Source organism: Pinus tabuliformis, chromosome J (assembly GCF_031772625.1).
Source record: "Pinus tabuliformis cultivar Carrire ecotype Pingquan chromosome J, CPIR1, whole genome shotgun sequence".
Lineage (NCBI taxonomy): Eukaryota > Viridiplantae > Streptophyta > Pinopsida > Pinales > Pinaceae > Pinus > Pinus tabuliformis.
In genome coordinates this window covers 431727501-431744422 of record NC_142295.1, presented here as the reverse complement: position 1 = coordinate 431744422, position 16922 = coordinate 431727501, and the positions used below count along the sequence as shown (strand labels likewise).

Sequence of the window (16922 nt, the reverse complement as noted above, 5' to 3'; positions counted from 1 at the left end):
GTGCCTTTGGAGGTCGAATGACTCTTCTATATATAGCCTCTTGGTGTGGTGCAACTGTCTTCTTGTGGGGCCAATTTGGTGGGCTGGCGGACCCATCACTTGGTGCTTTCTTGTCCTTTTTACATTAAAAGATATTGATCCAATAGCCCTCTAAGGGACTTTACCTCATGACCTTAACCTTGACCTTGTCAAAACCCTAGGGCACACAATGGGTGCCAAAAACTAATAAAATAATCAATGGGCAAGAAACCCATTCTTTGATAACTAATTTTTCTTTTGCAAAATATAATTTTCTTTTCTTTTTCTTTGACAAGTACATCAATTACATCAAGTCACGGTACATAAACAATTACGAAGACTGAAGCTAGTTACCATTTTCAACACTCCCTCTTAACTAGGAAGGTATTCATAATTGAAAACAATAGGTACAACGTAATGTTCCTTCCTAGAATAATTTCCCTAAAATCAATTTCAGAATTTTGCATTTTTGACTATCATGGGGGCTCACGAAATTTTGGGGATGAGACTTAGGAAAAGGGGGCCGAAATAATTTTGTTAGTGGAATGTGGGTGTCACACCCACATGTAATACACATCCCCTTGGAGAGAAAAGTCGAATTGCTAAGGAGGGAGATCGAAATATTGGATGGAAGGACCCACATGAGGAGGCAAGGAAAATTATAAATAGGAGCATAGAAACTATTGGGGCTTTTTGATCACTCATCTATTACCTTTGTTGCTCAAGCTATTTAGTTGAGTCACAAGTGTTGCTTAGCAAAGAGTTTTCCAAGAGGAGAACTCACCCTTCTTTCGGAGGACTTCGAGTACCACCTTAGGAAGGTAAAATTTGCTGCTACATTGGAGGGAGATTTGTGGAATTCTCAGAGCATCTTTTAGCCATATTTCTCAGCTAATTCGTGCTCTAGAAGGATGCAGTAGAGGATCACGTGCCACTCATTTCAACTATTTTCTAGGGGGTGTTTGTCGGGAGAAATTTAGAGAAGTGTCTCTAAGGGAAGACTAATGTAATGACCCATCTTTAATATAGAGAGCACAAGAGTATTAGGATGCATACAATGCATGCATATGATAGCTACATATGCATGTATTGCATGTACTGCACTATTATATATATATTCTAACTTAACTATAAATGTTGGATATCACGACACTGCTTCTAATAGAAGTTACACCCTCACCCATCATCAAGCATGTTGCTTAAATGCGTCATAATTAAGGAGAAAATACCCTAAATAATTTCAATAGTATAAATTTAGAAGTATAAAGTGAATTTGGTTATAAAGAAGTAAATGAAAAAATTTAAGTTAATTATAAATATAGTTATATATTTATATATCCCATAATATTATTAAATTATATTAATAAATTATTAAAATGTAAAATTTAAATCAAAATAAAATAAATAGTATACACTATGGACATTTAAAGAAAACTAATAAAAAAAACCTAAAGGTAAACTAATACACGTCAATATCCTTGCAGCTTTGGATAGATAGAGTGACACGTTACAAAGGAAGGTGTCACCATGTAGGGGGTGGTGACCGCCAAGAAATGATACATAAAGATGAAAGAGGAGCATGATACGGAGGGGGGAAAAATATATAGAGAATAGGGAAAAATAAATCTATTTGAGGGATGAGCCAGGGGCTCGATTTTGGAACTGAAATTTGGAAAAGCTTCAGCTGCTCTTGGAGTTTTGGGCACGGGGGTTAGTGGACTTCCATTTTGAAGTCCGTTGGATCTGGGAACCGCAGAGGTTGATCTCAGATAGGCAGGGAGGAATCAGTTGATTTGGTAATGGAACCAGAAAACTCGGAGTAACATGGATCGACACTAGATGGGAGAATCAGGTACACAATTGCATTTAATTTGATAGAATTTTACAACAAATTGTCCATCTAGTTGAATCTTAATTTCAGTCTTTACAACTAAGCCTAGTGGAGAATTTTGGGGATGAATATCACTGCCTTTGAGAGGAACAAATTTCTCTTCCCTGGGCTTGCGCAAGAGAAAGATTGCACAACGTATTTAAGAGCCGGGATCAGCTCTTTGGTGCCGGGAGGAGCACATCATCTCTCCTACTTCCGGAGAAATTTCCTAGAGACTAACACTAGCAGATTGAGGAGGGATAAGAAGGATTTCAGCAGATTCCAGACTTCATTGTTTTTCTGGTTTCTTGGTGACTTAGTCCTTATACTTGAATTGACTTTATTGAAGATAAAGGCTTCTTTCTTCAATGAGATACATCTCAGTTCCTTTGTTGCATCTCAGACTATAGAAGGCTTGGTGTACCACTTCTATAATCTTGACTTTGGTTCAAACTTTATTTCATTACTGATATTCGAACCATAGAGAATGATTAGGACCTTGATAACTTCAAAATATGTATGTGTTCAGGATTGCATCGAATCTTAAACTTCTTGACTCCAGACTTCAAATAACTTGATTACAGAGATAAAGATCCATAGAGGTTGGGATTTGACAATCCACAGAGGAGGAGGCACGGTCTAGCCATGCTTTAGACTCGGATCAAGGAGTTTACTGTTTGGTTTGGAATATCACAAGGATACAATATTATGGGTGTCATAGGATGCTATCATTAGTATATTTTATAGCACTAAGGCATCATATGTAACTTCAGACCTTACCACATATCTCAGATGTAATTCGGGCTTATCACAAATTCATAGAATGGATTCAAACCTTCGCTCCTTCTAAGAGACATGTCATAGGGATCTTAGCCCATCATTGCAGAGAGGACTTGGATTACTATGAAGGTGCCAAGTCAAACCTCTTTAAATCTTCAAGATGGATTCTTTTTCCATAGCCTCAAATTTTGGATCTACCAGAGAGATGAATCATAGAAATTTGCATTGCACAGGAGCCACAGAACTAAGGCTGCTTGGGAGCAGGAGCGGGGAGTGACATTTTCAAAAGCTTCCGGATCGGAAGCGATTTTGGGAGCAAATTTTATAGAATATATATTTTTATATATTTTGATTCATACATGTCAACAAAAGCATGTAGAATGATGAATTAGTGATAAAAAACATAAGAACATGGATTAAACGATATAACATCATTCATCTGGTAGTTATAATCTTCATCAACCACATGTCCACAAATTACAAGTTCTCATTTATATAGCATGTAAGGGTGCACATAACCAAAATAACATTGAGTGCAATCCATCTCTGAACCGAAAATACATCAACAAATAGGCTCTAGATGGCCTCTAGCATCCAAAAAAATCATGCTACAACAAATACCGACATATCATCAAAATCATTGCTTCTCTTGGGATCTTTATCTTTTATATCACCCTCTCAGCATTAACATAAGATAGAAAAAACATAGCATGTCAAGTCAAGATTTTGTTTGAGTGATGGGTACATTTTTAATAGGGTCATGATAGAGTAGTTCGACAACCAATGTCACTAACATCAAGGTACATAGAGGGCTTGGTGCTCTTGATTAAATACGAGTTCCATACCCTAGTGCATGACAAAATCCAATGGAAACATTGCAACCCCACTGTTGGACACCTAATCCTAAAGGGTTAGTGTGGAAGCCGAAAAGACTAAGCAGTCCAAGGGACCTTGGGATCTGAAACCCAAGAGTCACAACATTGTATTATAAATGTACATCTCCTGTTAATAAAAAATGTACTGAATGATTTATCTTTCCTATTGTCTTTACTATCCATGTGTGTTTAACATGGTATCAGAGCCACTTGTTTTTCTGTGGCCTGTTATGTGCATGTCAGTCCTGGCCCTCTGCCATATTCTTTTCCAGCGCTCCTGACATGCTGCCTCTGCCTCTGCCATATAACGCATCTGTCCAAGCCGTTATGAGACCTGCGTTCTCTGTCCATATACGCACCATTTAAAAGCGCTGCACCACCTGGGATTTATCATTATTCCCTGACAAAACTGTGTTTAATGATGCGCTGCTCATTTCTGCCATATGACTGCATTTGTTAGAACTGTGTTTAATGCGTTTTTATGTCGGTTTCATATTCTTCTCTGACTGCAATGCTCCCACAGAGAAACGCCCCAAAATTTGTAACGCTTGTCCGTTGATGGTATATACGTTACCTCGGTCCCTCGGTCTTGAGTAACAACTTTACTGCCATAATATGCTCTTCTGCCACTTTCCCTGCTAGACAGCTTTTCATGTATGGAGATCAATCATATCTTGCTGCAGAGATCTTATCCGCTTCAGTGAATGTGCCATTACCTGGTTCGCTCTCTTTGTTTGGGAAATTTACTGAACTGTTGTATAGCGTAGAAGGTGGAGCTGCGCCTATGTGCATGGTAACGTCGTTCCCTCTGCCCTCACAATCCACTGTCACAGTCCCATTGCTCGTGTTTCTCCCTCACTCCATTGTGTAGCTGCAGGGAAAGCATTAGCTCGTATTGTCATTCCAGCAAAGAATGCCCCAAGTTGTGTCGCTGAAACTGCTTCCTCATTTCTAAGCTCTCCTCTTGCTGATAGCAATTTGCAGGATGGTGTCAAGAACCTTAAATGTCGGTTAAGGGGTCTCGCCTGAGTAGGCCCGGTACAGATTCGAGCCTCGGCTTCCAGCACTGTGGGATTCGGCTTCGAGTGGCACGGCAGAGACGATGAACAGAGCACAATGAGATGCGGATACCCTGGAATAATACATAGACATTGTATATACAACACTTGAGAGCTGAAGCTGGTACTGGCGGTGATTAATTTCAATCTGTTTTGCGTCTTTTCAAAGGGCCTGGAAACCACTATATTGGTTTTTTTCAAGGGGTCAATTACCTGCAGATTATATTAAATAAAATTTGCGGCGTTGTAGTTGATTTGGTGGTCTTTTGAGGAAAAGCGGTCGGGTAGGCGCTAAACTTAGTTACTGAGCGATAGTTTCCTGAAAGCTCTGGATTGCGACGCCCTGCTTCTAATTCATCTACTCCCAGCTTTTTGATTGTTGGTGTAATTAAGCAGGTGTAGCTGCTATTCACTGTGTTTTTTCTCTGTCTTTTTAATCATCTCCTATCGGATACAGTTTGGAGTTCGTTGCAAGTCTTTATTCCATGAGATTCTGTGAGAATCCATTATTGTGTCCCTAAAATTCGTTGATGTGTGAGGATGAACAAAACTGCTGTGCAAAGAACTTGTGATCAAAATAGTTGTTAAGGAATTGGTGCGGAGTGGAGCTGTAGTGGTTTAATGCTGCATTGAAACCGTAATTGTATTGGAGTGTGAAAGCTGTGCATTGAAACCGTATGGCTATTGGGCGGTGAAACCTTGGAAGAAGCCCCGCATCCTGCTTAATTTAATTCAAGGAGCGGTTGGTACATACCTCAGACATTTACAGCATAATCGTGTCATAAGATTGGAACCCGGGTGGGGGAGAAGTTATCATTAAACTCTCTCAACTCCGAGGGATATCTTCGGCCCATTTGTTGCTACAACAACATTTTGATGAAGATACAACAGGTGACTGAGCTATGGGTTAACTCCAACTTTACACACGGGTAAAGCAGTTTTCAAGGTGATTCATGCTGATAAAAAAACGTTGCTTAGAATTCCTGAGGTGATAGGCTCTGACCGTCCAGCTACTATTGACCCTGTATCTGCTTTGGAGCAGTCTCACAATGTGCAGGCTTCATTGTTTTTGAAGGTTCACTCGACAATTCCCAGGAGTTTAATATCGTTACCGAGTTCCTAATTTGCAGAAATCAATTTCTGAAGGTGAATCTTGTATTGGCTGGAAAGCTGCACCAGTTAAATAAGAATACGCACTTCAGAACTGAAAGGGAATTCGACTGTGACGAGAGCTGTAACTATTCTCTGTAGCTGGGTGTTAATTCTTTTCCCTCTGGCACGCATTCTGAATCTGATTTATTGTCCAAACACTGGTGCGTGGAGCTAATTGGAGGAGGCATAGGCGCAGACAGAAGTGTGAAGAAGATTACATCTCGGACTTATTGCAGTTGTGTCTCAGACCTAACCTGTGGAGAACTGAAGATATAAATCTGTGGTGGCTCAGGTAGTCTGCCTGTGGGAGCTCAGTTGTGAAGCTCAGAACCTTAGAACAGTTCCTTATTTGGTCAGCTTCTTCAAGATCCATTTGCCAACTATGTCATCCAGTGTGCTCTAAAGGAGTCAAAGGGTTCTCTTCATTCTACATTGGTTGATGCAATTCGGCCACATTTACCAACTTTGCGCAGTAGTCCTTTTGGCAAGCGAATTCTTTCACGTAACAATTTGAAAAAGTAACCTGTATACATGTCATTTTGGAGACTCGTGGTTTTATAGAATACAGCTCTGGCACCCAACGTTCTCATCAGTGTGCCACATTTTGTAGACTGTAGATTATTTTCTTTTTATTGCCGTGTAAAATCAAGTATTGAATGTGTAGCCTCGTAATAAGATCTTGTGGCTAGCAAGAGCACTGTATTTGTTGTTTAGATTGGAGGGTAACGAGTGCCTGTATCGGCTCACAGTTGTACACTGAATCAAATCAGTAATTGTTTCATGAGGAAGTGTGATTTGCAGCCAAAAGTGTATATCTTTTGAGAATCCCTATAGAGCAATCATTTTAGATACAAAGATTAATGAGTGTTCCACAGACAGGCTTGTAAGGACATTTTTCTGTCTGTGGTTATGTATCAACTGTTTTCTTTTATAGCTTCCTGGATATAACTCCAAAAGCTTGCTGCTGATACTATAAAAGGAGGACTATAAACTCAGATCTTTATAGTGACAGAAAGTGCCCAGTTGGATCCTGCTGAAGAGTGGAGCATGCTTTGTTGGAAGTTAAACTCTCAGGTGAATTGAAGAAAATTCATTTTTTGAATGAGGAGTCTGTTTTCTGGATATCACCATTCTTTGTATGTTGAATCTATTGCAAGCTGATCAATTTGAAGTTGTTGCCATAAGTTTATTTGGTGTCCATCTTTTCCTCATTGTTTTACTATCTTTTGAGGTTAGAAATGGCTCCAATCGGTGCAATATTAGAGTTAGTGGACAATCTAATACTCTCTAGTATGAATAATACAGTCAAAATCAGCAAGGATTTTCTCACCGATATTCATAGTTGTTTGCAAAATGTACAAGAAAAGATCGATTTTTTGCAGCTTGAATCACAGCTACAGCAAGAAGAGCTACATCAAAATAGACACCATTCTGAACCTGTTTTTGTTCAGAACATTGAGACAACCACCCATCAGCAGCATGTTAATAATGTTACAGTTCATTCAAATAAAGCAGCAGTTGTATATGCAGATGCAGAAACTCAGTCTGCACTTCCCAAGCCCATCATCAGACCTTGGGAACAGCTTGTCCACAACAAGCACAGAACTGGTCTTGGATATGACAAGGACTTGTCCTTTCATATTCCAGACTATGCCAAGCCCATTCAGTTTCAGAGTGCTGGATTCATTTATGACAGTTCACCTGCTCCTCATGACAATTCAGCTTCAGCTGATCCAGACTCTGCCCCTCTTCCACAACAGCAGCAGCAACAACAACAACAGATCATAAAATGCCAACACTGTGACCGAGTTGGCCATTTGAAAGATCACTGTTTTGATCTTCATCCATGTAAGCACTGTCATAAAACCAACCATTCTTCACACAGATGCTTCAGAAACAAACGTCCTGCAAGAACAAAGATTCATCTTGGATGGATCGCTTCTTGGCAATGGGCATCAACAGCCAAGAAGATATTCCAAACACATGTTAGAACTTGTTCCAGAGTATTGAACAGTCTTGCAGTTGAGTCTTCTCCATCTTCTCACCTTGTACCTTACAGGGGGGGAAATGATGGTCATCTACAAGCTTCAAAGTCACATCAAGCGAGCCTGAGCCACAACCTGCCACACCAGTTTCAAAGTTGCAGCCAGAGACAAAGATGCCCGTGAACAGATTGAGAACACTTCCTCTAGCAGAAGACACAGCTTCTTGCCAGTTTTGGAAGAGTTCCAGGAATTGCATTAAGCATTCCAGAGTTGTTGGTCATCCTTAAACCATCACAGATTGAGAACACTTCCTCTAGCAGAAGACACCAGCTTCTTGCCAGTTTTGGAAGAGTTCCAGGAATTGCATTAAGCATTCCAGAGTTGTTGGTCATCCTTAAACCATCATAGACTAAGAACACTTCCTCTAGCAAAAAACTTCAGTTTCTTGCCAGTTTTGGAAGAGTTTCCGGGAACTGCACTAAGCGTTCCAGTGTTGGTGGTCATCCTTAAACCACCGCCCTTTATGCCAACATTTCATAGAAGCACATTCAGCCTAGTGCTGCCATGCATTTTTGCACATTTTGTATTACAGCTCTCTTCTTGGACTCATACATAACCCTTCGGATTAAGGGGGGGAATGTTGGACACCTAATCCTAAAGGGTTAGTGTGGAAGCCGAAAAGACTAAGCAGTCCAAGGGACCTTGGGATCTGAAACCCAAGAGTCACAACATTGTATTATAAATGTACATCTCCTGTTAATAAAAAATGTACTGAATGATTTATCTTTCCTATTGTCTTTACTATCCATGTGTGTTTAACACCCACGAATCCTGAAAACTTGAAAAACTAATAAGTCTGTTGGATTTTGAGTGACATATAAAATTCTACTTTCTCCATATGAAATCCAATGAGGTCGAAACTACTCTCAAACATCCTAAATCATTTCGTGGTAAAGTTAAAAATTTAAGTAAAGGATGAAAATGAAAGTTAAAGGAGAATGTCACTTTTACAGTTTACTTTAAGGCATATCAATACTAGGGCCATAGGCTTGAATATTAGGCTGCCCCACTCAAACATTCTTGTTTCTTTTCAAAAAAATTCTTTTGGAATGTCTTAAGATTTTTTTTTTGCGAAGAAAGCTCGGGAGCGAATTTTTATTTTGCAGGAGCGCGCTTCCGAAAATTGCTCCCAAATGGGAGCGAATCGAGAGTGCGCTTTGGGAACGGATTTGGGGGGGGGGCGCTCCCCCACAACCCTGCACAAGACTTTGCATAGGACAAATATAAGATCAAAATTTTCTTCAACTAGCTTTGATACCATGTTGAAATTCGATTGCAAGATTGAATTTCTAATCATGATAATTACTTGTGAATGTGTTATTGTTCTTTTAGCCTATCTCTATTCTTCATCAAACAATTATACTTTAACAATTTAACCATCATAGTGCACGAGAGACGAGACACCAAAAATTAGGCCAGTGGCCATGGCAAAACCCACAAGGGAAAAACCCAACAATCCTTTCCTTAAAGAGATCCTTCAACAAGACATCAAGACATACACAATACTGACCAATCAAGATGGCTTCCACAAGTGCTAAACTCCTCTTCACAATGTCTTCCAACAAGATCACAAACGAGAAGCTGATCCTTTCACCATTCCACAGAGATCAAGGCTTGGATGTCTGCACTATAGCTCAGAATTCGGACAAGATCACAAAACTGAGGAAGCTTCAGAGCTCGGCCTAGTTGCAGGCCTGTAACAACTCGGAACTTGGACCAAATATAGACCTTGGATCACAGAGACAGAGCTCGGTTTACTCCTCCAGAACTCGGCCTAATAACCAGACCTCGAATGACCATCAAACTAGGACAAAGGCAGACTTTCGAACCTCTTCCACAAGAGCAGCAAACCTCAGAACTTTTTCAGTAGCCACAGAACTCGGACTAGTACTTGGACTAGTACAAACCTTAAGAGAGAGAGAAGATACTTCTTTAGCCCTTGATATCTTCCTTAGACACCTTTGCATAAGAGAACAGATGTGTCTTGCTTGTGTGATTGAATTGCTTTCCAAGGAGGACGAATGGACCTCTTTATATAGCCTTCATGGGATCTGAATGCATGCCATTCTAGGGAAAGCTGGCTTGACCATCTAGAAGGGCCGACTTAGCACTTGTGGAGCCACTTGTAATTACAAAAAAAAAAATATTTTTCTTCTCTACAAAAATACATTTTTGACCAAATCAAAAGCATGAAGAACATTCTAGAAACAACAATGATAATAACTTTGTTTGCTCAAGTACAATAAATAATTTTATGAAGACCAACCATAGCTACAATTTCAACACTAGAAACAGAACACAGTTTATATATCTAGATATATACTAGACCCAAAGTCACAGACAGGAACTGGTATGATAATCTTTTATTTAGGAAAGGACGTAACATGTTAATTAATGTTGAAATGGTTTCCTGTGTAAGAAAGAATCTGTATCCATCCTAGAATGGAGGATATTTGCATGATAAAGTAGAATTAGATTTTGAGAAATTATTGCTTAATTGCTAGCAAATATTACAAGTCATAACAATAAATCTGATTCCTTATAGTCCAAGTCACATGGCACAAGGATATGGGACATGGAAATACGAGCACCTGACATTGGACACAATGACCCTGGAAACGGGACACACTGACACAGTTTATATATGGATGTATATCTAATTTACAAATTACAGATACGAAAACAAAATATAAACATAAAGATTCAAATTTTGTCAGAAACTAGAACATTTACAAAATATTGATACATCATGATTCATACATGATATAAATTCAATCGTACAACTAGTTACTAGTACCATATCATTGATCAAATGAGAAATACACAAGAAATTAGGCCCATAAAATGCTATTTTCTTATTAAGTCATCAAATCAAAATGTATTATATATATACTAAGTCACTGATACTATAGGTGGGAATGCCAATGACAAATAGGGCAGGTACTAGAACCATACATGGAAGAGTCTTATAGCCTGTGAGTGTTAGGACTCCTCCATTTCATTATCAAGATCAATACCACTGCCATTGCTCTCTCCTCGTCCTCCTCTACAACAAAAGTGACTGGCTGTAGCACTGATTCATTAAGATCCAAGTTGGCTAATGCCAAGTCAACGCTGATTGAGCCATTCTTTCAGTGGAATAAACAAGAGAAGACATTGCTGTTGGAGAAAACAAGAATTCTGTTTTAGAAATCCACCCAGAAAGCACTTGGAAGTTGGAATTCCTTCAAATCTCAATTATACTATTAGCTGCACACCAATGGACTTCAGAGATCCAACCTGCAGAAGAAAATGAGCAAATAAAAGAGACAAATTTCCTTTTGGAGACGCAGGGGTCTCCTTTTTGTGCCACATGTGTCAGACATCTCATGACACAGCTAGCACACATGGGCTATAAACACATAGACCCTGGGGGTTGTAACCTGTTACTTAGTTTATAATGTAAATACTAAAGATAAGGCCCAACAAATAGTTAGATTGGCTCCAATTGATGGGTACAATGCATACTGTTATCATTTTTAGGATGTTGCATAGGGGAAAGCCTCTTGATTGGGTATCTGGCTATTGTTATGATTCATGGGTAACAACATTTCTGTCTCCTAATGTGAAATGTGGTCTTCTAATAAAATGAATATCGAGGAGTGTTCTAGGAAGATTTTAAAAATTGAAGCACTAAAGTGAAAATAAATATGCATTTTAAATAAATTTGCGAGGGCATTTCACAAAAGATGGTGTTGATAAATCTAGAGCATAACAACTCTTTTTTGTATGAGGTCTTACATACAAGTTTACAGTAACATGCATTTTAAATAGATCTGTGAGTGCATTTCACAAAAAAGGGTGTTGATCAATCTAAAGCATAACAGCATTTTTTGTATGAGGCCTTACATATGAGTTTACAGTTTCTTGAAAAGGCACATCCTAATTTTAATTTATAAAAATGTTAATAAAAAATTCTTTGCTGCTGAAAAGTGATTGGCTCTAGCACTGGTTCATTAACATCCAAGTTGGCTAATGCCAACTCAATGCTATTGCCCAAATCCAGATCACTAGGAAATACATCCACATCTTTGTCTTTAACTTCAGCCACTAGTGCCTCATCCAATAAATAAGACAGAGGTTGGAGTGCACATACACCACTGTCTCTGCTCTAGATTGCTCAAGCTTGCTCGTCTTCAAAGGGTGCAAATTCCGATATGTGCTCCATGCCTTTGTGCCTGAGATGTTGGGACATTGTTAGGACACATGTTACACACATGTTTGAGACGTGCTATTTTAGGACACATAATGTTGGACACATCTTAGCATGTTTGTTACATGTCCTAATGTGTTCAGTGTTTGACATGTGGGATACAGACACATAGGGCCTAGAGGGCATGTTTTGTTTCTTAGGTTACTAGTGGTTCTCTAGTTAGATAATTATTCTATCCCAAAACACATTCTTGTTGATTTTCCTACATATGAGCCAGATATAGTCACTAGGTCAAAACTCGAGGATAGGATTGTGATGTTATCAATAAGGATGGTTGAGTGTTTGTTGAGGTTACTTCTAATTGTGTGTAATTAGGATTGAGGTGTATTAACGGTGATAACCAAATTTGTTCGTTTTTAGCTATGCTAGTAAATATACTCGAAGTGCTGACTTGTCAAAATAAATCATTTTTGTTGGATAAGGATGAATCAAATGCTTCAAGGTGAATTTCAACATGACATAAATATTTGAATTTATATTTGTGGATAACATGATTAATTCATTGATACTTTTTGATAGTTAGTGACTTTGTTAGACTATAGACTATAGTCTATTATAGATGTTTGTATTCATCCTTATGATGGATATTTATTTGTGATTTTTTTCTTCAGGTACTAAGGTGGTAGAACAAAGAAATAACAACACCTTGATTGGAACCATAATGGCCATGATTGGTGCGTCCACTGGTGCATTGTCATACATTATTGTGCGTGCGATTGGCCAACGTGGGGAGCACCCAATGTGAGTAATAGGATACCCATCAATATGCTATTTTTTTCAATTGAAATCTCCAAGTTTATTCTTACTTTATTAGTCATATGGTTATAAGGAGGGTAATGACAAGATATATTTAAATATGTGTATGCATTTATGAGCTTGTATCAAGTAATTAAGATGATACCCATGTGAAAATTCCTACACTGGAACCCTATTGCAACAACTGGTATTATTTCTCCTAATTGTTAATTAATTTAACAATTTATCTGCTACAACAAATATCGAAATAAACACACTACAACCTTCACAAATAAAATACTGCGGAAAAATAATGTGCTGGAAACTGAGAAATGCTAGCACACACATAAAATATGAGACAATTATTTTTGGACAAATGTCCTCGAAAAAACCCAACTTGGGAAAACCGGTGCAGCAGTGAGGGTTTTTATTATTATGCAGTAGTGAAAATTTGAGTACAATCTAGATGCCTGAAATTGGCAATCCACAGCAAGAAATTCTGGGAAAAATTATTGAAGGGAATTTACCCTTCCTCCACCAGCAATCTCGGCACAACCTGCCTTCAAAAACTTGGCCCTCTAACCCTCTGCGTCAGCCTCTGCGAGTCTGCGCTGCTTTGCACAGTCTACTTGACGTCAAGTCTCCAAATAGTCTTTGATGAAGTCGTTCTGCCTTCAGCTGTTAACGAAATCGTCTCTCCGACCTCCTAAAACCTTTGCCTGACCTTTGGAACTGAGAACAATTTTCTCTCCTGCTAATCAAACTGCTCTCTCTGAAGCTACTGTGCAGTGCTCTGTATTGCTTCACTGGGATAACTGGGTCCTCTTACTGCTACCTCTTCGGATTTGGAAAAACTTCCTCCGGATCACTATCCCTGCCCCTCACTCACTACTTCGATCTCTGGCTCTCTCTCCAACAACTGACTACTGCTACTCAGGAAATCCATTTGCCAAGAAATCGAACTGCTCAAGTGTCTCAAGTGGTTTCTCCATCATGACATCGACCTCCTCTTATATTCCTATATTGGAGCATCAATGACTAAGATTAAAATTAATCAATGGCTAGGACTAAGTTGTATGAAACGGGGAAACGAGTACGAGTTTCCGAAATGGGCATGGGTACAAAACGTGACCCCCCCAAATTTTGGAAACGGGGAAACGCAATATATATATATATATATATATATATATATATATATATATATTAATATTACGACATTTAAGAAATATGTGCAATCATAAAGCATATATGATACATTCTAATTTATTACATTATGATTAAATTGTCAATTGTCAATGCATAAACTATAAGCCTCTAAATTTACATCACATTTACTCATGAATGATCACATAATGAAAATAGCAATATCCAAAATCAGCCACGAGAAATTTCTAATTTCTTGTCTCGTGCTTGTTTGGGAGTCTCCTCCTACATAGTCGAACGACCTTAGTGCTCTTGATTAAATACAAGTTCCATAGCCTTGTACCCTACGTGCTCTTGATTATTGGGAGTCTCCCCTGCATAGAGGGCTTGGTTCTTTTGATTAAATACAAGTTCCATACCCTAGCACATGACAAAATCCAATGGAAACATTGCAGTCCCCCCAATCCCGAAATCCTGAAAAATAGATAAGCCTGCTGGATTTTGAGTGAGATCTAAAATTCTACTTTCTCCATATGAAATCCAATGAGCGCGAAACCACTCTCAAACATCTTGAGTCATTTCATGGTAATGTTAAAAATTTAAGTAAAAGGATGAAAATGAAAAATAAAGGAGAATGTCACTTTTACTTTCATTTTCATCCTTTTACTTTAAGAATTTAACATTACCATGAACTGCGTATCAACACTAGGGCCATAGGCTTGAACATTAGGTTGCCCCACTCAAAAAAATCCTCTTTTCTATAACTTGAGAGGCATCTAAAAGCATCCAGAAGATATTTTAGTCATCCAATAAAAAAGTAGAAGCAAAAAAATAAAAATGAAAATACAAGAAAAAGTCAAGTTAGAAGAGGAAACTCTGCTGTACGGCCTGGAAACTCATTTCCAGCTGTACTGGCCACATTTCCTCCTCGAGAAACGGGCTAGTACGGCCGGAAATGAGTTTCCTCGTTTCTGTTTTGTTTTCGATCGGAAACGGACCCTTCTCCAACGTTTCCTGCAACTTAGGGCTAGGATCATCTTTGGATCGATTCGTGTGAGTTTCTAGATGATTCTCGTATTGACTTAATTAATACTGATTAAATAACCATATTCCCTAAGTTTAGACTTAGGAAATATTTAAAAATTGATTAATAATCTAATTAAGTCATTTCTAGGTGGAATTTCCAGAAACGATTTTTGGGTTTTGGAGATCTCATGTATTCTAGCCTCTCCACAAAATTTCGTGGCTAGAACACATCTGATGCTACAAAAACTAACACTTCCTCTTAGCGAGGAATGTGTTCTAGTGCTACTGCACACCCTGTAGCAACACCCTGTCTCTGCATCATCTCCTGTCACGCTGCTGATGTCTAGCCATACTGCCCACCAACCACTGTGCAACTCTGATATATGTTGCATCTGTGTTGTTGCTGACCCTGCTAAACTGCTGCCAACACTGCATCTGCACTGCAACTCCCTCTCATCTATTGTTGCTACTACTGCAACATATGCAATTGAAAAACATTGAAAATACTGAATCAACTGTGATCAGTATGATGCATCTGTCTCTCGAGTCTCTGATTGCTACTAGCATCTACACTGTCACTGAAGAATTTGCACTGTTGCTAACTCTGCATTGTGGCAACTGCACTGCGCTCCCCAGCATCTGACTCAGTGTTGCAGGAACCGTACCCCCCCCAAGGATCCAAAAGCAGATCTGCGTCCCATACGGATCCGCCACCTATCCTTCGTCGGAACTGCGGATCGCAAAATCGGATCTACGGTTCCTCCTTTTTTTGTCGATTCCTGCAAATTTGGATTCGTGGGGGCCCGATCCGTGACTCCTGCTGCCCGATCCGCGGTTCCCATTTCCCGATTTGCGGATCTGGAAAGGATCGGGTGCGGATCTGTGGAGGTTCGGGCGTGTATCCACTGCGGATCCGAGAGAAGGTGGACGATTCCGCGGTTTTTTTTTTTTGTTTTTGGAAATTTCGAACTGTTCTGTGAGGAACTACACTTTCTGAATACTCCCAAGGTACCCTTTGATGCTCCTTAATGGTAATGTTAAATTCTTAAAGTAAAAGTGACATTCTCCTTTATCTTTCATTTCCATCCTTCTACTTAAATTTTTAACATTACCATGAAATGACTCAGGATGTTTGAGAGTGGTTCCAACCTCATCAGACTTCATATGGAGAAAATAGAATTTCATACCCCATTCAAAATTCAGCAGACTTAACAGTTTTCAAGATCAATGGGATTGTGGTGTTTCATTGGATTATATCATGTATGAGGGCATGTGATTGGCATTTAATCAAGAGCAACAAGCCCTATATGTACCCCAGTGTTGGTGTTATTGATTGTTGAACTCTTTTGTCATGACCTTAGCAATTATGTACCCTTCACTCAAGTCAAAATCATTGATCAGGCATGTTAAGCTTTCTCTACCATATTACAAGGTTTGGATTAAGCTGTTTGATCAAAATTAGGGAATGTTGACTAGAATCCCTATAGAATTGAAGTAGAGGAAGAGGCTAGACAAGAGGAGGAATCTAGATTGTAGATGGTTGATGCTGGAATAATTAATCATTGATGTACAATGGATGCCATATCTATCTTGATTTATGTAAAAATATGCATGTTTTCATGTCTTCTACAACTAATTTGGTATTTTGGATGTTTTTTTTTAATTTAAATGCAAAAAAATAAAATAAAATTATATATATATATATATATATATCTAGGATACCGGATTCGTCCAAAAGTCCTGTCGAATCGCGAATCCAGCGAATCCGACACGATTCTCTGCGGATTCGTGTCCAAACTGCATGACACGTCGTGTCCTATAACGTGTCCCGAATTTGCACAGCGTGTCGCGATTTTTGGGACGTGTCCTGTTTCTGGGACTCGTTTCCAGGACTCGTTTCCAGCTGCTAGGTTAAAGGGGCGTGTTTGCTCGTTGACAGGCTCATTTTGCAAGTCATTTGGCAACTCA

The 16922-nt window shown here is 39.0% G+C and overlaps 1 protein-coding gene across 1 annotated transcript in view; it reads left to right on the top strand.

Annotated features, from left to right (window-relative positions):
- The window catches only part of LOC149227656 (uncharacterized), a 453281-nt gene that overhangs the window by 202308 nt on the left and 234051 nt on the right, over positions 1–16922 (top strand). The window contains exon 5 of the mRNA XM_089375544.1: positions 12662–12791. Coding sequence (XP_089231670.1) covers positions 12662–12791 — 130 coding nt within the window. The remainder of the gene's footprint in view (positions 1–12661; positions 12792–16922) is intronic.